This window comes from Calonectris borealis, chromosome 1 (genome assembly GCF_964195595.1).
Source record: "Calonectris borealis chromosome 1, bCalBor7.hap1.2, whole genome shotgun sequence".
Classification (NCBI taxonomy): Eukaryota; Metazoa; Chordata; class Aves; order Procellariiformes; family Procellariidae; genus Calonectris; species Calonectris borealis.
The window spans coordinates 218409879-218433498 of record NC_134312.1 but is presented as its reverse complement, the minus strand read 5'-3'; the positions used below and the strand labels follow the sequence as shown (position 1 = coordinate 218433498).

The 23620-nt window shown below is 38.7% G+C and overlaps 1 protein-coding gene across 2 annotated transcripts in view; it reads left to right on the top strand.

Annotated features, from left to right (window-relative positions):
• FCHSD2 (FCH and double SH3 domains 2) overlaps positions 1 to 23620 on the top strand; it is a 165230-nt gene that overhangs the window by 81644 nt on the left and 59966 nt on the right. For both annotated transcript variants that reach the window (XM_075140363.1, XM_075140362.1), the window contains exons 4-8: positions 5237 to 5313; positions 6802 to 6946; positions 12985 to 13118; positions 14490 to 14544; positions 14959 to 15087. In XM_075140363.1, the coding sequence (XP_074996464.1) occupies positions 5237 to 5313; positions 6802 to 6946; positions 12985 to 13118; positions 14490 to 14544; positions 14959 to 15087 (540 nt within the window). The remainder of the gene's footprint in view (positions 1 to 5236; positions 5314 to 6801; positions 6947 to 12984; positions 13119 to 14489; positions 14545 to 14958; positions 15088 to 23620) is intronic.

The following is a 23620-nucleotide window of genomic DNA, read 5'->3' as shown; positions in this document are numbered from 1 at the left end:
CATTCTCAGCCAGTCTTACTCTCCTACAACTGAAAATGTGATTTTAAAAATACCTGATATCAGTCAAACTGCTGTTTTTACAATGGCAAGAAAGTCTTAATGTAACTTTCAGTATTTTGAAGAACCAGCAGTACTGAAATGAATTTTCCATCTCACATGCAACTCACAATCATAATGGTCCAACATTACTGAACTTTTTTTTTTTCATTTAAAAATGAAACAAAAGAAAGCTCTCTTGTGCGAAAGCAGTGGATTGGTCTGATAATAAGAATTGATACATAATAGAACGATTACTTTTTCTTGCTGCTATTGGAGAACCATAAGTTGCAGGTGTTGAATAGTACAACTGGCTTCCAAACTTCTGTGAAGTCAGTTGAATTGGGAGTAACCTCTCTCTTCCCAGAGAAGTCAAGTCCCAGAGAGATGCTAAAAACCTCTCCCTTGTGGAGTGTTTGCCTGCCAGAAGGGTACTTAGCAAACAAAATAATGCCACTTAGTGAACAAAATAATGTCAGAAAGCTGCTGCTGCGGCGCATAATGCGTAGGCAGTGATCTCGAGGATCAGTCAAGCAAATTGCCACGCATGTGTCCATGGGGAAAAAAAGAAAGCATTATTTTTTGTCACTTGTCAGTGATCAGTGCTTGGAAAAGTTGCTTTTCAAACTAGAAAAATAGTGTGTTAACTATCATGTGATAGATAATGGATATTAAACATATGGGACATCATCTTCCCAACTCAGACTTGGCTTCAGGTAGGAACTCTTCCCTTTTCTCCTGCTTTAATTCTCCTTTGCATCTTCTCCGTCACTGCTGTTTCAGGGTCCCAGCACTGCTGCAAACGGCACGGCCGAAGGAAGCTGTTCAGTCATAGACTTGTTACAGCAGCTGCTGTCCATATGCCCGTCTCGTCTGCCAGCCTCAGATTTAGCGAGTTGCCTAAGGCCTTACCTTCTGGCTGGGCTTTTTCTGCCATTCATTTCCTTTTTCCCCACTCGGAGGGATTGTTTGGGCTGTTTGCTTACAGCCTGCGTTGGAGTTCCTTGGATCGCTGAATATTAGAGAGTACTCAGACGGCAGTATTTCTCGGTCCTCAATTAAAGGTTCCTTTTTGCTGAAACAATAATAGCAGAGTGTAGATGTGTTTGTAGACACAAAAGTTATAAGGGGTTGGTTGATGGATTCTGCTCTGATGAAGAGAAATGATTAAAACGATGCAAGATATTGAAACCACCTAAGTGAAAAAGAACTCTAAATTTATCCTGTTGATAGATATTTTCCAAAACTCAGTGTTGCATCAGCTAGTGCCTACCATGCTTTCTACAATCAATAATAGGTTTTAGGGGACTGGGCTGTCATCAGCACCTCTTAATTATTACAGATAAAGATCTTAGGACTACTTTGAAAAGCATTGTTAATATATCTTTTTAAAAGCCGCATACTTTTCTATCAATGATCTTTTAATTTGCGACATCTCTCTCTTTCCTTTTTTGTCGGTAATTACTTACTTTCTGCTAGTATTCTAAGTATTATATACTTTTTTTTTCTCTCCCTCAATATCTATCACAACTGGCCTTATTAGAAAATACCAATAAATAGACTGGAGGTAAGATCTGGTAATAGAGAACATGAAATAGGAGCTGCAGCACTGGGAAATAGGAATTTGAGCATACATGAAACTGTGCTGATTTTTTTGATGGTCTTTCCGTTCAGCAGAATTTCATTTCTAGGTGTTGATTCCTTGGATGATTGATTGACATAATTTTATGTCCCATCCATCCATCTGTTAGGCAGATTTGCAAACAGTTGAAGTACCCATGAATGTGTAAGATTAACGTGTTTGTAGCTTAACGATGCAACATGCGTTTTGTTGGGGGGGGCGGGAAGGGAAAACCAAGACATGGAGGAAGGATATGTGTCATCTTCAGATGAGTTAAAATTCGGTTTATGTGACGGCCAGTCTGTTTACACTATTTTATATTTGGTCTTTCTAAATCCTGCTTAATGTGTTGATAACACATGCAAGTGGAGTAACCAAGTACATTTCTTGCGACAAAGGGTGAGCAGAGGTTGCACAGTGCTTGCAGGGGATTTCAGACATTTTTGACCTTTCATGTCAATAATTACTGATTAAAAATAGTGTACTTTAAAATAAATTGATTGTTATTACCATTCAAAAATAATTAACTGAACTTTTATTCAAATTCAATGATACACACCTTAGAATGAAGTGGAAAAATTAAATCAAAAAACCTTCTTGTTTCACAGCCATCAGAGAGCAGACTGTTATTGTAGTATTGGTGAACTACGGTTTTACATATTTATAGTAAAAATTGTTTTAGTGTTTCTTCAGATATCAAAGGTTTTGAAGGCAGGCCCGTGCCTTTGCACGGTACGTGGAGGGACACAGGGCTCACGAGCCATGCGGCAGCTGGGGATGCAGATACACCGACCTCGCAATATTGCTTCTCCTGAACAGGATTTTAAGTTGTGACGCTCCAACTGTCTGTAGCCCAACAAGACTGAGAGGAAGGAGAGGTTTTATGGATTTCACTCAACTTTGGATGGGGATTTACGTTGTAATTTTTGATAGCGCCTTCACTCAGTGAAGCTCTGTCCCTTTCTTTAAAGTTACTTTTAAATAAATATTAAGGAAATGTGTCATCAGCAATATTGAAATCAGGAGAGCATTCTGCGCGGACTTCTGTTCTTGCCTCTCTGCAAATTTATTCTTGCATTTAAATATCATTATCTCAAGCCCATTAAACATGATTGATGTGCACCTTCAAGGAAGAAACAAGCACGCTCCTAGGCTGCGGGCAAAGTCGGGCGATGCCAAAGGTTAAACAATCAGTTGACTTCCCCGCTTGAGCCCAACAGTGGCATTCTTTGTTTCGGTATAGCAAAACAAGAAGTGTTACTGAGAACAGAACAAGCGAGGATCTCATACAAAAAGGTTACATTCAGCATAAAGTTTAAGAAAGCAAACCTACTGTACCGGTCTAATTAAAAACCGTACATTTGCCAACGTGTGGTTTATCCGTTTTCATGAATAAATACTAAATGATCAGGCATCTTCGCTATGCAGCTGGAGCGCTCTTGTCGATGTTTCATTGATTTCGGTGGCGAGCTTGTTCAGTTTAGAAATAAATGGTTAATCCCGCTAGTTTTATAGTTGATTTGCTGACATCAGTAATAGGATTTCTGTGTACAAAAATGGCTTTATTTATCCCTGTTGTGACTTTTTTGCATCTTTGATTGTGATGTAGCTTGTCCTCAACTGCCAGGGAGCTTTTTTTGTGGTTAGTGTGTTTGTGAATGTTTGTTCAGCATCTTGGGGCAGATCTCGTAAGTGGAGTCTGAGGCAGAAGGGATGGAAACACGACAATAGCACCAGGTGAGGGTATTTAATAAAGGTCCAAATCTCATCACAAATTGCTCTGCTAGAGTTAAAGGAAATATTATTTTTCCTTTTATCTGTTTTTTTTTAACAGCTACCTAATGCAATTTGTGCATCTTTTTAAAAAAATGGAGGAAACTGCAGTGGAAATGCAAGAATTTATAGTTACAAGCATAACTTTACCTATCAAAAGAATTGCTGACTGTATACCTGAACAGGTATATTCATGTATTTCATATTCCACGATGAAATATCGACATGGAATTTGAAAATGGTCCTTAACTGAGCAAAAAGTGCAGTGGAAATCAGGGAAGGTAACTTGGGAAGACGTGGAAGCTCAGAATGGGAAATAACAGCTCTCAACAATTGGCTTCAGAAGGACTATTAGCATAAACCCGTAACCATCGTTAACACCAAAAACTGGTACCCAGCTCAGCAAATCGGTTCAGAGCAGTTGGATTTGGACTCTAAGGTGAAATAGATATATTTAATATGTGGGAACATAAGTTTTCTACTAATGATATATTAGCAACAATTAACATTTTTCTATGTGAAAGTGTCAATCAGATTGTAAACTTGGTAATAAATTTTTAGCATCAAATGGGCTGTTAAGAATGAAATCTGGTTGTGCTTTTTGAGATATTTCTGGTATTTTTCTCTAAGAGAACGTCAAGGCTGTCCTAGCAGGTGATAGCATCTTAAATACAGTATGGAAAGTGTAAACAAGTGATGCTGCGCCGTGCCTTCCATTGAGTGGGTCGGATGCGAAGATGTCTCACCCCAGGCTTTTCCTCAGGATGCACTCTTCTGGAAAGCATCTGTAGGGTTAATTTTTCTTAGCTGGAAGGGGCATTTCAACCCAGGTCTCCCACTTCTTTGCTAAATAGACTTTTATACAAAAGCTGGAGAGTGCTTCTCCGGTGATGGCTCTTTTGAAGAAGCAGGAACGCTGCTGAGTGTTCATAAACCCATTATCCAACTCCGTGAGTTGGGTAATATACATCCTCTTTTCCATGTGATGGTACTCAATTCATAAGCGATATATACTGTTAAATGAGATTACAAGCCGAAGGAGGGACTGCTGCGACAGTGACTCCCCCTCCCTTGCGTTGTTTACAAATTAAATTTTGCTGCTCTCTGAGCTTGAATATGAAAATGTGGTTATTGATTTTCTGAGACCATGCAAAGTGAAACACAGAGACTGAAGAGCGTAATTAACATTAATAATTAAAAGTGAACTGCATTTTTTAATCTCTAGTCTATTGTAATCCTCTGAGTAAAGGCCTGATCCTATGAGCAATAGAGCTTCTTCAGTTCACTGATAACAGTGCAACCTTGAATGGTCCAAGTTGGGCATTTTGATTTGGGCACATAAATGACCAGATATTTTACTGCTTCTCAGAACCCCATGTCCTCATTCAGTTAAATAAAAATTTTGATTCTTACAGCTGTGACAAATTGAGGCATTTTACTTGCAGTATTCCTGCCTCTGATTGTGCCACACACTGCTCAAACATCTTCTGTATTATTGGTCTCGCTGGGGTTAGTCACACGCAGAAATATTTTCAGAGCTGAGGTGTGCAGGTATAGCTCTCAGCTAGAGACCCTCCTGATTTAAAATATTAACATGAAACTCATTAATTGTTCTCAACAGAAACTAAAGTCAAACAAAAATGTAAAAAGGAGTAAAAATAACGGTCTTACATGGTAGTAGTTTGGTAATGCTATAGATTGATTGCTTCTTTATATGTCGGGTTATCATTTGTCTGATAGAGGAGCAAAAATGTTATTTTAGGTACCTCTTATTTTTAACTTTTTTTTTTTCCCTTCTTTTAACAGAGCATTCAGAAGCTGGCTAGCCAATACTTAAAGAAGGACTGGCTTGGAATAAAAGCTGATGAACGAAGTGATTACAGGTAATTTAACAGTTGGATATCTCGACATAGCTATCTTTATAATTTCAATTTGTATAATTTATTGTACTCAACAATGAAACACTGCTCTTCTGTAGTTAAAGTTATTTTTTTCTTTGTTGTAGAGCATTGCCAGTTAAACACGAAGCTTTGTTTTCCCCTGAAATTCTGAGATTAGTTTTAAATAGATGTTTATTACTTGAATAATTTAGGAAGATAGGAAAAACAAAATGGCAAGACAGGACAAAAACTGTAATTGTGCACCTTGTTTGGGTATTAAGGCTTGTATCTGAATACATATTTTAGTAAATAGCTTTAAGGTTAGAGTAATAAGCGTGTGGATTTCTTCATAGGAAAAAACAGCAACAAATTTCTTGTTAGGAGGGCATTCTTCATGAAGATCACATCTGACAGCAAGGAGGAGGCAAAGCAAGAAACAGTTGTTTACAAAACTTACAAAGTTTCATTAACATGAAAGGTAGATCATAACATGAAAACAGAAATGGCTCAGTTGATGAATGCCTCCCACTTTTGAATAGTACCTCCTAAATATTTTGGAAAAGTTTTAAGATATTTTATTTTAATGTGTTCTTTGTATTCTGACAAGTTTTATTTCAAATAGGAAGATATTGTTGGTAGATTTGTGTTTTGGACTTTCAGTACCTTCACACCACTTATGTGTCTAAGAAGAAGTATACTGAATTATCAGTCTTAAGTGTATATAAAATGCTCCCATAACACACAGACCCCTCCCACCTGCCGTTTGCTCCCCACTCAGCAAGCCTTTCGTGCCATCAGATACACCTATAGTGCCCGGAGGTCTCCTCCAAGTACCTGCCGCCCCCTCCCTCCCTATCACCAAGTACTTGGGCTCTGCAAGCTCCAGCAATCTTTCCTTTCTGCCAGCTGCAGGGGAGATCTTGTCGTCTTCTTCCCCCGCTCTCCCTGCTGCACCTTCTCCTTCTGACTTGGGCACTTCTGAGCTTTTGTGGTGAATTATTGGGGCCCTGCAAAGCTCACTACACAGCTACGGTGGTTATCTTTGGCCTGTTACACGTGATGAAGAAACTGCAGCTAGCTGAGGCAAAACTGATGAGCAGTCTGTAACTATTTGCTTGATTGCAAGATGCCGAAAATCATAAAATCCATGATACTATCAAAAATTGTCAACATCTGATCTGGCTTTGGCTGCTGGGTTCTGTAATGTCTGTTCCATTGGAGCAACAGGTTCAACCGAAAATGTTTGCCCAAAAATCAAATCACAAAACAGGGACAGGAGGGAAAATTTTTACTTTTAGTAGAACTTCAGTTAAATTTTTGTTAAAAGTGCAGATATTTGCTAGATCAGCATGAAGGATTGTGCTTTAGCGTTATTTTTAAAAGCAGTCCTTGGAAGGATGTATGCTACTGTTATGTAAACCAACCCATATTTTCAGTGTAACGCCTGGCCTCCCTTTCTTCCCACAACCTTTCTGTGTTTCATTATTTTAGGAGCACGTACTCAGTTTGGAAATCGCTTTTAGAAGGCACGATGCAAGTGGCCCAGTCCCGACTCAATATCTGTGAAAACTATAAAAACTTAATTTCTGAACCAGCCAGGACTGTACGGTGCTTTAAGGAACAGCAGTTGAAGAAGGTATTTGCACTTTAATAAGTTCTTTAAACTTTTTTTGTTTTTATTTAGAAAAAATGGTTATTAGAAATCTTTTAGTATGGCACTTCTAAAATATGTATGTACTTTTCAGTCTCTTCCTATGCATGTTGTTACAGAAGTAAATAGCCAGCTTGTTGAAGATCTGAGCTATGTTATCTGAAATTAAAATTGCTTGGAAATGAGTCTTTTAAAATGCGGTACACAGTTGGTCAAAACTATCTCTGCAAATCTAACATCATGCTGTGGCAATTACATTGAATTGGTTTTGCAGTGACCATTGCCAGTGGGTTTTGTTAGAATACAATCTGATTTTAAGAAAAGGCATATCTTAAACCTGAAGGTTGTGCAATCCTCGAGATGTAGAATGCAGGTTATCCAGCCACCTCCTGTAAAGGTATCACATGTAAGTATTCCAAAAGCTGCTATAATTGATCTATTAATCCATGCAAAGAAAATGATGTAGTTCAAGGAAGAAAGTAAGCTTGACTTTCATTTGATTAGTTGTTAAATTTTAAAGTCATTTATATCTTAAGAGGTCTCTACTATACCTCTTAATACAGAATGCGTTTCAAATAAAATGCAATGTTCCATCTGTTTCCATAAGGCAGTAAGACACATTTTAAAAATACAATGATGTGTATTTATGTAAAGCTAAGTACTCGTAATATTTTAATTATTTTGTGTTTATGTTCTGCGGATTTTGCTGCAGGGAGGAGAAAGCGTCCTGTTTTAAAGAGTGAGCATAGTTTACAAAAAGTCACTACTGCATCAAACATAAATTTTTGGAAGTTTTCACAAATGATCTTTTGAAATGCTTGCTGTGGAAATAGAAATGCTGGTGGAATGCACTTTGCAAGTGTCTCAGACATTAGTTGGTAGTTGTAAATATTCCTTCCATACATTATCATCGAGCATTTATTAACATTGCCTCTGGGTTTAATTTGAGGTAGGCTGAACAATCCATTCAAGGTAAAAGACCAAAAAAAAAAACCCCCCGAACACACCGTTTCAGTTTTGTTTGCTAAAAAGTGATGACAGCTAACTAACTTACCTAGTTATATGTTCTAGACTAGTATTTTGTAAAATATTTGGCTACAAGCTTTTAAATAGATGTTAGTGTAACATGAGCTCACAGTTTCTGAACAAATTACTATACAGCTCCTAGAAGTGTGTGCAGTATATGTTTTTCTGGAGGAAAAATTAACTTTATTAATGGTGTTGGTTTATTGTTCTGTGGAATTTTATTTTTCTGTGAAGCTTTCTAAACAATGCTGTAGCAGTTTTATAGTGTCTTTACTGGGTAAATAATATTCAGTTTTATTCTTCTGCAAACGCTGATAGTTCAGTGTTTATGAGTAAGCAGTAGAAGTGGGGAACCACTTCTTTAAATTTATATAAATGATAAAGGTTCCTTTTTTCTGGCACTTTTGAATTAGCAGAACAAGTTATTACAATTATCAGGACACTGCTTCTGGTACAAAGTATTCTAACAGTGATGTGTTTTTTGTACAACATGGAATATCCATCCACTTGGTGGTATTAGTTTTCCTGCACAACAAATTTATTGTTTTATACAGTGCAGTCTCTCACCCTTTCCTTTGGACTTCCAAACAGATAAATAATATATTGAGCTGACGTCCATCCAGACAAAAGCTTAGCAAAATTGAAATTCAGAGTCACTAAAATACTTGTAATGTTACACTGGAATGCCCATGTAAAATCAAGTTTCTATTAGAAGCAGTGTCTCCTTCCAAGATTGCAGTAGGTATTGAGTTGCTTTTGATGAGGTGTCAGGCCTATCAGTTTGGCCTCGGTGCCGGGCAAGGTTATGGAGCAGATCATCTTGAGTGCATCACACAGCACGTACAGGGCAGCCAGGTGGTCAGGTCCAGCCAGCATAGGTTTATGAAAGGCAGGTCCTGCTTGACCAACCTGATCTTCTTCTATGACACGGTGACCTGCTTAGTGGATGAGGGAAAGGCTGTGGATGTTGTCCACCTAAACTTCAGTAAAGCCTTTGACACCGTTTCCCACTGGAGAAGCTGGCTGCTGATGGCTTGGACAGGTACACTCTTCGCTGGGTCAAAAACTGGCTGGACGGCCGAGCCCAGAGAGCTGTGGTGAACGGAGTTAAATCCAGTTGGCGGCCGGTCACGAGCGGTGTTCCCCAGGGCTCGGTACTGGGGCCGGTCCTGTTCAATATCTTTATCAATGATCTGGACGAGGGGATCGAGTGCTCCCTCAGTAAGTTTGCAGATGACACCAAGCTGGGCGGGAGTGTTGATCTGCTGGAGGGTAGGAAGGCTCTGCAGAGGGACCTGGACAGGCTGGATCGATGGGCCGAGGCCAATGTATGAGGTTCAACAAGGCCAAGTGCCGGGTCCTGCACTTCGGCCACAACAACCCCAGGCAACGCTACAGGCTTGGGGAAGAGTGGCTGGAAAGCTGCCCAGAGGAAAAGGACCTGGGGGTGCTGGTTGACAGCTGGCTGAACATGAGCCGGCAGTGTGCCCAGGTGGCCAAGAAGGCCAACGGCATCCTGGCCTGTATCAGAAATAGTGTGGCCAGCAGGAGCAGGGCGGTGATCGTGCCCCTGTACTCGGCCCTGGTGAGGCCGCACCTCGAATGCTGTGTTCAGTTTTGGGCCCCTCACTACAAGAAGGACATGGAGGTGCTGGAGCGTGTCCAGAGGAGGGCAACGAAGCTGGTGAAGGGCCTGGAGCACAAGTCTGATGGGGAGCGGCTGAGGGAACTGGGGTTGTTTAGTCTGGAGAAGAGGAGGCTGAGGGGAGACCTCATCGCGCTCTACAACTACCTGAAAGGAGGTTGTAGCGAGGTGGGGGTCGGTCCCTTCTCCCAAGTAACAGCGATAGGACGAGAGGAAATGGCCTCAAGTTGCACCAAGGGAGGTTTAGATTGGACATTAGGAGAAATTTCTTCACTGAAAGGGTTGTCAAGCCTTGGAACAGGCTGCCCAGGGAAGTGGTGGAGTCACCATCCCTGGAGGTATTTAAAAGACATGTAGATGTGGTGCTTAGGGACATGGTTTAGTGGTGGACTTGGCAGTGTTAGGTTAATGGTAGAACTCAATGATCTTAAAGATCTTTTCCAACCAAAATGATGCCATGATCTTTATTTTCCAGATGTTTCTGTAAACCTTTACTTCCTCGACTTGGTACCATATAGAAACTTCATTTTTATAACCCGTTTTAATACTAAACTGGAACAATTTCAGAAAACCTCATCATAATTTGCTGAAAAATATGCTAAATCGCAAGGTGACTCTGGAGCAGGGGTAATAAATGTGTCTCCTGTAGACCATGTCTGACCTTGTAAGAAAACTAATCCCTATCCCTCGCTCAGCAGCTCTTGGACACAGACGAGAAGGCTGTTTCGAGGGCAGCAGCCCACCCCTTGCCATTGTCTTTGCCCAGAGACCTTGTAAGCTTATCCCATAAGTGATGTGTGGTTTCGTGTGTTGGCCTTGGAAGAGGAGGCAGAGAGCTGCAGTGTACGACCATCAGGTATCTTCAGGAAAGATGATGTAGCCACCACTGCAGATGTTTGCACGGATCTGTATCAGAAGACTGAAAGGCAAATAGAATAAAATCGCTCTGCATAGAAGCAATGCAACAAGAAACCATCTCTGTCAGCTCTCTGAAACAGCTTTTTACATACAACCAGTGTCTACCCAACCCAAAACCCCTAAATAGCATCCAGTCTCCTGACAATTTCTTATTCTTCAGAGATGCAAAAGCAAGATTATTTTATGCTTCTAAAATGATCGTGTTAACAACTGGGGTTATTTGATATTTTAATTTTTTGATGCCGGCAGGAGACTTCAGGGATCAAAATACCGATTGATGTAGCAAAAACCCAGTCCTTTTGAAATTATTTTAGGTGTCTGTCAGCTGTCCAATATATACACATTTTTTTCTACCTTTTATTTTTCTATCATACACTCAGAGGTCTTCAAAAAACCAATCCTGCCCTCCACTACTCCCCAAACCACCCACCCCAAAGCTTACCTTATGGAGCCCATTGCTTTATTGGTCTGAACACATCAAATACTGGGCTTAGTGTGAATTTATATGAATTTTTATGTACTTTATAGCCAGAAAGAAATTTGACATTTTCAGTGAGAGCAATTGTGTGGTGAGAAGATGACCAATTTCTATTGACTGAAACTAAAGTTTTTTTTTTCTACAGGTGACCGGATATTATTTTTAATGATTGTTGAATACTGTGAAATTAATGTTATGTTGTCGGATTACACCACCTTATTAGTCTTGCAATGCTTGTAAAGGAGGTTACATGCATTAATAATTAGTGTAATGAAAAACCTTAGGTGTTTAGGAGGGGTGTTCAGTGAGAAGATGATGTGTGGCACCTTGAATGAGAGAAGTCGGGTATGTGATAATGGTGTGAAAAGAGGTGGGACTTTGGCTCTGGTCTTTGAAGGACAGAAAGGCAAATTGAAAGGCAAATTGATTTCCTTAAGCTTGCTTGAGGCTCTGCCTCTAAGTATTGCCTGGAGCCTTCATTGACCACATCTAGTGTGTAATACCTATAATTAAATATAAATGCATTGAACTATCCCTCTTATATGTACTTAAGCTAGTTTGGATAAAAGAAAACCTTTACAAATCTCTTTTAAAGGTAGTATAATTCTAGACATTGATAATTCACATTTGGTTTGTTAAGTATATCCTTTCTGCTTAACAGAGATCCTTTCCCAGAAATTTTTTTTGAAGCCAATAGGATGTTTCGAGAATTGCTGAACATTTTAGTAATTGTTGTGGGTTAATCACGGTCAGCAGCTCAGCCCCACACAGCTGCTCGTTTGCTCCCCCCCAGTGGGATGGGGGAGAGAATCGTAAGGGTAAAAGTGCGAAAACTCGTGGATTAGATAAAGACAGTTTAATAGGTAAAGCAAACCAAGGAATTCATTCACTGCTTCCCATCGGCAGGCAGGGGTTCAGCCACCTCCAGGAAAGCAGGGCTCCATCACGCCTAATGATGACTTGGGAAGACAAACGCCATCACTCCGAAAGTCCCCCCCTTCCTCCTTCCTCCCCCAGCTTTTATTGCTGAGCACGACATTGTATGGTATGGGATACCCCTTTGGTCAGTTGGGGTCAGCTGTCCCGGCCGTGTCCCCTCCCAACTCCTTGTGCCCCCCCAGCCTCCTCGCTGGTGGGGTGGGGTGAGGAGCAGAAAAGGCCTTGACTCTGTGTAAGCACTGCTCAGCGATAGCTAAAACATCCCTGTGTTATTAACACTGTTTTGGTCACAAATCCAAAACATAGCACCATATCAGCTACCATGCAGAAAATCAACGCTCTCCTAGCCAAAACCAGTACAGTAATTTTGCTGCTATTCCTTTTAATATTATTTTTTGACGTTAAAATATGTGTCGTAACACTGGTTGGGTCATATGGAAAATGGATGGAATCATTTTCACTCCTTGACTAGCTTGTTATGCATTTTAAGCCTCTAAGTTTTCTTTGTGAATGACGCTGATTTCTGATATAACCCTATTTATTGGAAAGCTCTCGAAATAGTTTAAGAAAAATGAGCTCTTAAATAATGTTTATCAAATTGTTCTGTTGCTGTTGTGTTGTCATGTTTTACATGGTAGCTTTTGCTTTCTGTTTTAAATTTTAGAGAAGGAAAGATTAATCATTTTTTTGTATCACCTCCAGTAAATTGCCTTTGGATTTTTCCCAATTGTATTCCAATTATTTCAACTAATTACCTCATCGAAAGCTTTGAGAACTTTTATGTTTAATTTGCGAGTTATTGTTGAATTTGAATAGTTAAACAACAGCAGAAAGAAAGAAAAACGGTTTTATGTTCTGATCAGCTTTGAAAGAAAGGCATGAAAAATTGACCAGGAGTGACTTGGAGACCGCGTTGTTCCATTTAAAATGTAATAAAGAGTAGTGAAATGATGATGATAGTATTATTTGGATGAAAAAAAAAAAAAAAGTTTTGTTTCCTGAATGCTCTTTTTTCAGTGTGTGGACCAGTTGACGAGGATCCAAGCTGAATTACAAGAGACAGTAAAAGATTTAGCTAAAGGCAAAAAGAAATATTTTGAGACTGAACAGATGGCTCAAGCAGTGCGGGAGAAAGCTGATATTGAGGCCAAGTATGTTTTTATAATAGCATATGTATAAATAATTGCGTGTGTATAAGCAGATTTGTACTTCTATTAGTTTTTACACTTGATATTATTTTAGAAGAAAGATCATTGCTTTCAAAGAGCTTGTGCCAATTTTTTTTTCTTTTTGCTTATATGCATTTTTGTAACCATTTCAAGCATGCTACTACCCTTATAGTAAAGTATAACTAACTTAGGCTGGTTTCTTTAGGAAGGAAGTTAAACTAACTGCTTTAATTTGACATTTTCAAAGGACAGTGTGTGAGCTGGCACTCTTTTTGGTATTAAGGGCTGCTTACTTCCTTTTGTCTCCACAGATCTCAAATTTGGTATCAGTCCATTTGGAGGGGGAGAGGGGATGGGACGCTATTTTCCATTTTTGAAGATAATTTTTGAGGCTTCAGGTTTTTATGCTCCTTGACATCCTAAAGAGCTTGATTTCCTTCCTTTCAGGAAAGCAAGTAACTCATATTTTCAGTTTGGCGTTTGGCCTGTCTTATGGGAGTTTGCCTCACCCTTTTTTGCAATTTTTTTTTTTTATTTATTTTTAGAAATTACTCAGAATTGTTCTCGGGGAATAAAAAGAAAATATGGTTTCATTAGAGAATTTTTCTGTTTTTCACTTTATGAGGGCTAGCTGATAAAAAGAACAACTTTAATAAGATTACCTATAATACCTGAAGAAAGTAAAAAAAACCCAACCAACCAAACAAAAAAACAACCAAAACTTGAGCTTGGAAATTCTGGGACAGATTCATACTGCAGTATTGTTCAGATTAAAATAGCTGTTTACTTGGCTGTGTTTTCTTATTTACTTTTCAAACCACCGTCTTTCAAATAGCTAATAGAAATCCTTCTCTAATTTCTCTTCCATGAATCCAAATATGAAAATTGAACCAATTCTGCTTTTAAAAATATGTGTGTGTACATGGGTACTCCTCCGGCTTCCTGGAATATAATTACTAATGATTTTGCATTAGTATTCCGCCAGGTGACCAGTAGTTCAAATTTATAGCACTTTGTGTCTGGAGGGCTAACTCAAAATCCATCAAACACCAAAATAACTTGAGTTACGCCACCCAATTTCCCTTTCATGATGTATTTAGATTTTGTTCCAAAATCAGGGTAAGCTGTGCGAAAGATTTCAGAATATGCAATGAAGATACTATTGATGTAGCTCAGCATACTTTGTAATATTTTCCTTGATCCTTAAGCTTTACTTAAAACTATACAAATAAAAATTTAGTCATAAAAAGTTATTTAAATTAAAATTTTGCATAAGTGAAATGCAGTGGCCTGTTTATCCTGTACTTTTGTAGAAATGGTATAAGACAGTAACGTCGTCTGTTTCTGTTTCAGGTCCAAACTTAGTCTTTTTCAGTCAAGAATAAGCTTGCAGAAAGCAAGTGTAAAGGTGAGTGTAAGAAAAACTTACGTTTTGCTGCTGATTTCCTGAGGCATATGACCAATGTTGTCTGAAATCTACAGATGACTGCCATTTTGGAAGGTATATTGTTAGAACAAGTGATGAGATAAGAGCACTCTTTCGACAGTCAGAGTGCAGAATTACATATGACCAAATTTACAAGGGAATTTTTTCTAGTCGGAGTTTATAACTGTTCTTTGAAGACTGTATGTGAAATTACAACTGCATGAGAGGAAAATACATTAGCAATCCCCTTACCGTTAACAAAACTACTAAGCTATTAATCCCCTGACGTTTTGACTATATTAATACTACATATGCATGTTAATTTACTGTTAGTACACGTTTGGTCATTTAACTTCTCATTAGTACCTATCTTTTAACTTCCATTTCTTGTTGTAGTTAAAAGCACGACGATCTGAGTGTAATTCCAAGGCTATCCATGCAAGGAATGATTATCTTCTCACTTTAGCAGCTGCTAATGCACACCAAGATCGCTATTATCAAACAGACTTAGTAAACATTATGAAGGTAAGGAAGCTAATTTATGTATGGGAGTTGGGAAGTGTCAAAATCTGGAATGCAAAATGAGTGAAGTACAAAATCTTGGGTTGCTTTGCGATAGCAATGTTGACTTTTCCAATATGCTGCAATAGATGAGAGTGCAGTTCAATAGAGAGATCCTCCGATAGTGTGCAGGATCTATGGTACCAGTTATCAAGCCCCAAAGCTAAGCAGTCACCTTTTTTTTTAAATTCACTTTTTTGCTGAAAAACTTGGATAAAGGAATCAAGTTTGTAAAACTAAGACCTGCATTTTCCTATTGTAGTTGACCTTAAGTAAGCTGGAGATTTTTTAGTTCTTCAGTAGCATATCGCATAATTCTTTTTTTGTATCTAATTATCTGATCAGAACACTTCTTTATGGTATAATTAATTAAAATGTAACCATTAAATATCTTGGTTTCAAACTATGAATTTTAGAGAACAGCAAATCAGCGTTGCTGTACTCACACGCGGCAGCTTGCCAAGTCAAGCCAAGAGTAGATACTTGAACTCATAGGAAATGACATACTTAAAAAGTTCAAATATGATTGCTCACAGTTGGTTTTTTTTTAGTATCATCCTAGAATTACTTAAATGTACGCTATTCCTGTATCTTAGAAGTAGGTAGTTACAGATAAATTGTAAAATCCGTAAAATCAGCTGTTTAAAGCTAATTCACACTTTATGTAGTTGCATTTCATGTATTGACATTTTCAAAGTTTATTTAAATCTGCAATCTACAAACTATTTCCAGGTAATGCAATCAGGCATGGCAACTTAGAAGTCTGTAATTTGCATTCAAAACTGCTTTATTGAAGAACTATCACTGTATTATAACGAATCACTCTATTATCAGCATGCTTTTGCATACTGGGAAAAAAAATATTGATCTGATTGAGGTAACCAAAGTAGAAAATGAGAGTGCCAAACGAGGCCTCCGAGGGATTCTTACATGTAATTCCATTATATCTTGACTAAGTTAACCACTCCTGTGGCAATATGTGTGCGTGCCTCTGAGTAAATCACAGCCTGTGTTATAAATTCATTGCTATGCCTAATATCTGACTTCCTGGAAGGCTGAATCAGATCAGAAGCAACGCAGGGCTGATAGTCCGTGAGGCAGCGACGCTGTCTTTGTTCTGTGTGTGTGTGATTGTGCTTTTCTATTAGTAAAACATGAATATTTGTGCTGACTAAATGTTTAGTACATGGAAATGGTTATAAAGTAAATATTTCTTTACAGTACTGGAGATAAAATTATTAATTGATGCTTACACAAGTTAATTCCATACTTACATGCATGGTTGTCTATCATTAGTTAATGCTCTTACTTGGGAGTAATGCCAGAAGTGAATTTAATATGTTCACAAGAAAACAAACAAAAAGGACATTTGAAATAATAAAAAAATGAGCACATAGCCCAGGTAAAATTATGACTGGCTCTGGTGGGTTATGGCTGCTCCTGTCTCAGGGCATTGTAACATAATCACCGCAAAGAGATTCTCGTTTCCTCTGTGTGTCTGGCTACATTTTGTGTCCATTACAAACTAAGCACATAGTGAGCTAGGCAAGATCTTAATCTCTTTGAGTTTCCATAAACATTTATGTCTTTTGGATGGTGTGGGCTTTCTGTACCGTGATGTTAGAAACCTGCAGATACCCCAGGTGGTTGTTTTATAAGTTGCAATAAAACAGCAAACTAAAAACCTTTGAATCATTTTTGAAAGACTGAAAAATACAATAATGGAGAACAAAGTCATGCTGGTGCCATTCCTCTGCATGTGTGCTGTTGTCCATAGATGTTCTACGTGCACGGGGTCCAGTTGCTAAAACTGCTGCTGATCTATGGTGGTTTCTTTACCCACTGTTACTGGGCTCCCTCTAATCCAGTCCTTTCTTTTGTAGAACTTGTTTTGAAGCTTTTTTCAAAGTGAACCTTTGAACCTCTCCATGTACCCTATTCTTCTATGTAAATAATTGTGGTTTACTGAAAACCTAAGTTGCAAGTACTTTCATCGAGCCAAATTACTTTGAAAGGAAAGGACAACATTCGGGGTTCTTTTCCTGCGTCTCTCTGATATTTATAGTAGTTGAATCTCCTCTGGTAATCTGTCTGGTAAACAACTGTGTTCTTAATGAAGCACTGTAAATTCGGGTTTATGCACTGTTGTTCATGAGCAAAAATAAGTGGGAGCACACCCACATGTCCTTGCAGCAGGGTCATCCTTTGGAGCAAGAGGGAGAGTAAGTCAATGGCAAGGTCTCAAATTGAAATGGCTACTGAATGCATTTTAGCGGAGGGGAGGGAAACCCTCAGGAAAATCAAGTGTAATGTATCGCTGGGCTCCAGCTTCATTCATCCAAGAGCCCTAATGTAAATTCAAACGTGAAACTGCTTAAGTATACACAACAGTGTGTAATCTGGTGCTAAAACCCGCCTCAGTGCCAACAGAAAGCAACAAGTGTGTCCCAACCTTTGAAAAGGGCTCCAGGAGGGGCCCTGTGAATTATAGATGAAGAAATCCGACTTCCCTACCAGGCAGGCTGAGAAAACCAGTGCAGTGATGAATGGAGTCAGCTCACACACGGATAGATATGATGCGGTGGGAACAATCAACATGACTTTTTGAAGAGTCCTGCAAAAAGAGATCTCTAAGGAGTCAGTAAGCCTGGGGATAAGGGTGATTCATCTGATTTAATGTCTCGAATTTGCCGGGAGCTCTCCACAGACTTCCCACTCAGTCTCTGCTTATGTAAAAGAATGACGTTGTTACAGGTAGGGTGGTGAGGGTTTTCTCATAGATTAATAACTGATGAAGAGATACAGAAGATGTGGGATTAAAGTAAATACTTGGGTTTTATAAGGGAAGGAGATTTGCTGGCAAGGTCCTGGTTTCTCTCTTACCTATCTCCTCCTTCTGAAATGCGTGTGGGAACCGTGCTGTTTAAAGTACTAAGAAAATGATTATTTTATTTAGCATAATGATTTAACATAAACAAGATGGAGAAGGAACTGAAGAGAGAGGAGGTGATTTGAAGGTGAAGAATCATTCTGTATAAGCAAATGTAAAGCTTATTACCAAGAAGTGTAGTAAGATCTTGATAATTTTGGTTGACCAGGCAAGAAAATAGCATGTGAAAGTCATGTTAAAAAGAGAAAAGCAGTCAGTTAGGGAGAAAATCGCTGCCTACAGAATAAAGAACTCTGAATAGCCATTACCATTTAAGAGGGAGATGCTAGAACTGGAAAATGGAGTGAAGGATAAAGAAATGGAGACTTTGTCTATTACATGTTTCTAATCCTTCCTCTAGGTAACGTCGCTAGGAAAAGAGGTATTTTGAAAGGGTGTTAAAACCCTTTCTAGGCAGCACAGTTCCTGTTTTAATAGGTTGAGTGGCTGTGTGACCCAATATATGTTACATGCTATAATACAGTTGTATTGTCTAAACTAAGTATGTTCATTTGTGTGTTCAGATTAACATTCTAAAAATGCGTCTTTTATCTTATTATTAGCAAGTCCTTAGGTATTCCTGTAGTGGTGGCCACCTTGCTACCTGTAAGTATTTCTCGATTTAGCTGCCATTGAGCTGATAACATCTTCTTCTGTTTGAACTCTGCAGGGCTGTCCGCATTTCTAAATCACATCAAGTTTCTCCTTAAACTGTTTTATCTGTCTTGCAGCACTTTTGGAGTTGCTGCCTTCTTGCAGATACTCGGCTTCTTTTGTTGGTTCTCTCTTGACTGAGACTCTCAAAGACAGAACTAAGCATTCCTGAAAAATTCGCTTCTCATACCAGCTGCCCCATTTGAAAGCAAACTGGATGACTGACTTCTGTAAGGAGCAAGTTGGGATTGTTGATTGGAATCAGTAGCGACTCAAACGTCAGAGGACTTACCCAGTTATATAGTGTCTACTCTTTCAGGATGAGTTCTGCGAATTGGTGATTATCTCCATTCTGTAGACCCGCTGAGATTCCTGGAACCCACACCATCTATATAGTGAGATACGACTGTAGCACCAGTTTCATTAGCTTGGTTGAAATCAGGTTCATTACCTCACCTTTTTATCAGGACAACTATTTTTGTATGTGGCAGATATGTACATTTTCAATTATTTTCAGGCTGGTTTTCAGAGTTATTCTGTAGCCTGTACATAAATCCTTTATCTAAATAATACTTCAGAATGTTACTTGTTTAATATAGTAACCTTCAGACTTGAAAAACAAACTACCCCACCTCCCCTACCTTCAGAATCTCCCTACTCCTCAGATTAAGTATCAGGTTTACGATAGGGCCATTCGAAATGGCTATTAGCAAATGTGGGAAAAAAGTAATTCTGTTCTGTTTTTAAAGACAGATCTTATATATCCTTTGTCTAGAATAGTTGTTTTAAATGGCAGTTAGGTATAAAATGATGGTTCCTTGGTACTGCTCCTTTGGAGTGCATCAGTATGGATTTCACTAAAGAGTCGAAGCTTTCCGTGTTTTTCTAGTTATGTTACCCAAAGACGATAAAAACCTTAGAAATGAAAGAAGCCGTGAAGTAATTTCAGCTGATACTTGGCTATATTACTGTGTAAGAAAGTAAAACTTGTGCTTATTTACAGATGTTTCAGAGACTGTTTCTGTCTCATCCATCATAAACAATTTCTTCGTAGGTTTTAGTTTTAATCGGGTTATTGTTTCCAGAATGAGAATTGTACTGTGTGGGTTTTGTTGGCGAGAGAGTCGTCGGCCTCTGGCTCATTTGAAGCTGGGGTTGGCTTGGCTGGAACACAGCCAGTCTCTGGCCGTGAAATGCTGCCTGCTGCTGGCTTTGGGTTTGAGTTGTAGCGTAGCACTCTGAAACCATCGCGTTGGACCATCTGCATGTGAGACAGCACTCGCTTTCCTAGAAAACTTGAAATTTTATTCTTAACTTTGACATCAACTTGTATACATTGATAAATAGTGGATTAAAATAAATCAGCTGATTTGGCTGTCTTTTGCTATCCATTTTCTTCTTGTATTAAGTTACCTTTTATTTCAGTTTGCTAAAACTTAGGTCTTACTTAATGACATTTGATCCAAAGGTAGCAATTTGTGTGACTTTTCTTAAAGGCTTTCGTGCACATTTAACCACGTTGTAATTTTATCATTATGCCTTCAGTTTTATAGTACCCAGCTGTCAAGAACTCTCTTGCTACACATGTCCCTTCACTCCTACTTAGCGAAGAGGGCAAAACACTGAAGTTTATAGGATATATACATCAAAGGTTGCTCATTGCTTCCCGTGCAAGTTGAACTGATCGCAGACGGGTAATGTTAATGCATACCTTGGCTTGCCGACAGCCTAGACAACAGCACGTTCATCAATGGTTTATAAGCAATAAAATCCAATAAAAGTTCATACCGTTGTTAAGAGAAAGGAGGGGTGGTGATAAAACCAAACAGTGTTGGTTTATGCTGACAGAAGGTGTTTGCGGAACTATTGTCGGGAAAGCGTAACGTGTGTTGGGCTAGAGATGCCTTAGGTTACTCCGTGTTCAGAAGAAGACAGTGTTGGTTTTGTTCCTTGTATCTGACTCAGAAATGCTCCTGTTGTACTGTCCCGTGACAAATGAATTGCACATATACGTTGTGGCCATACTTAGTTTTCTGTAACAGGCAACAAATTGACATTTTCATTGGCAGGATTCCTGGTGACATACAGCTTCTGATAATTTTCAGTAGCTTAGAATATGTTACTTTATTTTACGCAGAGAAGAAAAAATGATTCACTCTACTGTGTTTGTAACGGTGAAAGCCATCACAAACAAAACAGAGATGGTCAGAAAGAAAATAGAAAATGCTTCCAGCATTTTTAAAAGAATTGAGAATTGTTTCTACAGTGCCATCCTGGTTTACCAATTACACTACTAAATAAGAAGCAAACCATTCTAGATTTCCCTTTAGAAAATATTTTAATCCTATTGCCTTCTTCTGTATCTGTCCTTTATGTCCAGAATTTCCATCTGGATACAACAAAGTTATGCCACAGACCTGAGCTCTGCATTTCAAACTCTGTAGTGAAATTAAAAAAAAAAAAAAAGAAGCATAGACTAAAGCATCGTAATGTTTTATTCTTTGCCAGTTTCCTGACAAGCTGCTTAGGAGCAGTTGCCATCACCTGATTGCTAAGATACATTCTGTAAACCCTTTTAAGTTGTCTGCCTGGTGCTCAGGCTTCTGCGGAAGTTTAAACTGAGGTCAGAAGGAAGTGTAATATGATGGTTGAAGTAAATTCAGGGCTGTTTTGATACCTGTCTTTTTAGAAACTTTATTATTACCGCATTTCATTTTTTACTACTCTACTCTTATCTCCTCTGTAAGTTCCTCTCATGAACCACCTCTGAATATGACTTTATAAAGCAACTTATAATGAGGAAATGTTGGTCTAAAAAAAAGGGAGGCGTCATGAACATTTTAAATAATTCTTGGATTATTTTTAGTAGAAAGAGAGAACTAAAACTTAAATTGATTTCAAAGTCTAGACTTTTATAGATGACGTGAGCGCCACCTCAGCAGTTTATTCCATTACAGCCTGTGGCAGGTGGGTGCACGTGTGCGCATGCGAGTCATGGGGCTCAGGACTGCCTCCTTTGAGCTTCACACGAACCAAGGTCTTTGACACAATGTGAAATATTTTAATAAAGTCTTTTATTTTGTTTCTCTGGTGTGTTTTCAAAACCTGTTGCTCTCAAGGGTTTCCCTTTTAATGCTTATATTTCAAAGTTGAAATCTTTAAGGAAAATCTGCCTTAAGATTTCAAACGTATTTTGTAGAGCTAGGTCATCAGTGGAGCTTCATGGTTGATGCCAACCATACAGTCACCTCTGTAGCTAAAGGACTGCGTTGAGGACTGCGTTGGAGGAGTAGTGTCAAAAGCTAGCATGCTTTGCTATTTTTTTGTCTAAGTGGTTTCAGTAAGGTTTTTTATATTGTTATAAGTATCAGTCATCTTTTCTGTTTTTTTCTGTACTTTCCAGTTTGCTTGACATGAGGAAGTGCAGTTGTATAATTTGGCTCTTGTTCTTGATCAGAGTTCTTGCGGTGATATGGCAGGTTTAAATAGAAACGTCATGTTACGTAATTTCCCTGGAACAGATCTTTACTTATGCATGGGTGATGATACTGAGACATGTTACAGCATTGCTTTTTTAATTCGAGAGATCAGTTTTTGAAATTACAGGTGATGTTTATGTTTTTCACATCTTTGCCTGTTTTTAAGCACTGTCTTAAAGGGTTCTGAGAGAGGAAGAGATCTGTCTGGCTTCTGAGGAATGAGCTGGCAGTCATGAGGATTAACGTGAGTAGGGGTTGAGCACCAAGAGTGAGTGTCGTACCTGGAGCACATGATGAAGGAGGAGACACTGAGAGAACTGGGTTTGCTTAGCCTAAGGAAGGAAAGGGAGATACTAACTCTCTTAATGATCTACAACTACCTTGTGGGGAGCGTATGGAGAAGACTGAGACAGGCTTTTTTTTTTTTTTTTTTTTTTTTTTTGAAGGTGATGGCATGGCAGGCAGGGAACACATTGGAACACAGGAAATTCTGATTAAATGTAAGGAAAAAGTTTTGCCATGAAGGTGGTCAAACAGAAACAGGGGCTCGGGGAAGGAGGGAACGTCATACCTTGGAGACATTCAAAGCTTGACTGGACACAGCCTTGAGCAACCTGATCTCTTTGGCCTTGCTGTGAGCAGAGGTTGGACCGATATCTCCTTTTCAACCTAAATTATTCTCTGATTCGGTGAAATAACATTTTCTGTTAAGAAGATCCTGCTTGGGAACCCCTAACTTCCAGTTTCTGGGTTTTTTCTGCCATTAACTGGAATAACTGCATGAGCCAACAGTGCTAGAATATTCATGTTTTGATGAACCCTGTTTTTTCATTAGAATTGTCGGGAGTTTTTGTGAAGCTGAGCTGACGTCTGTGTTTTCAGCATCGTCATCCACCACTTTTACTGAGCACTTTTAATGATCACTTGAAACAAATGTAAATACAGACTCCAAACATGACTTGCACAAATGAAATTCAGCTGAAGCTGGCAGTGTTTATAAAAATGACCCGAGATTGAGGACTTGGTGCTTTTCAGTTAATAATTTGATTTATGCCCAGAAATTAATAGGTTGTGTATGGCAGTCAGTTCTTTCCTCTAGTGACTCTATTTGACTTGAAAAGTAAGTTGACATGTTAGCTGAAGGTCTTAAATTGTCTCAGGAATGTTATCCTAGCAAAGGCTGGCCAGTGTGTGTCTTGTATAAATAAAAGGTTAACATTTGCATGAGTGCATATTTCTGTAGACTCCAGAACAAGCAGAACCAATCTTATCGCTGTAAGAAATCATTTTACGTACACGTTATTGTTCTATGCTTTTTAAAATGATTTAGAAGCACCCAGGGAATTACTTTTCTAAAATGGAGATTCTGTCCTAAATGAAAAAATAGCATTAAGATAAAATAATTTTGAAGTCACCAGAGGTTTCCATTTTCTTC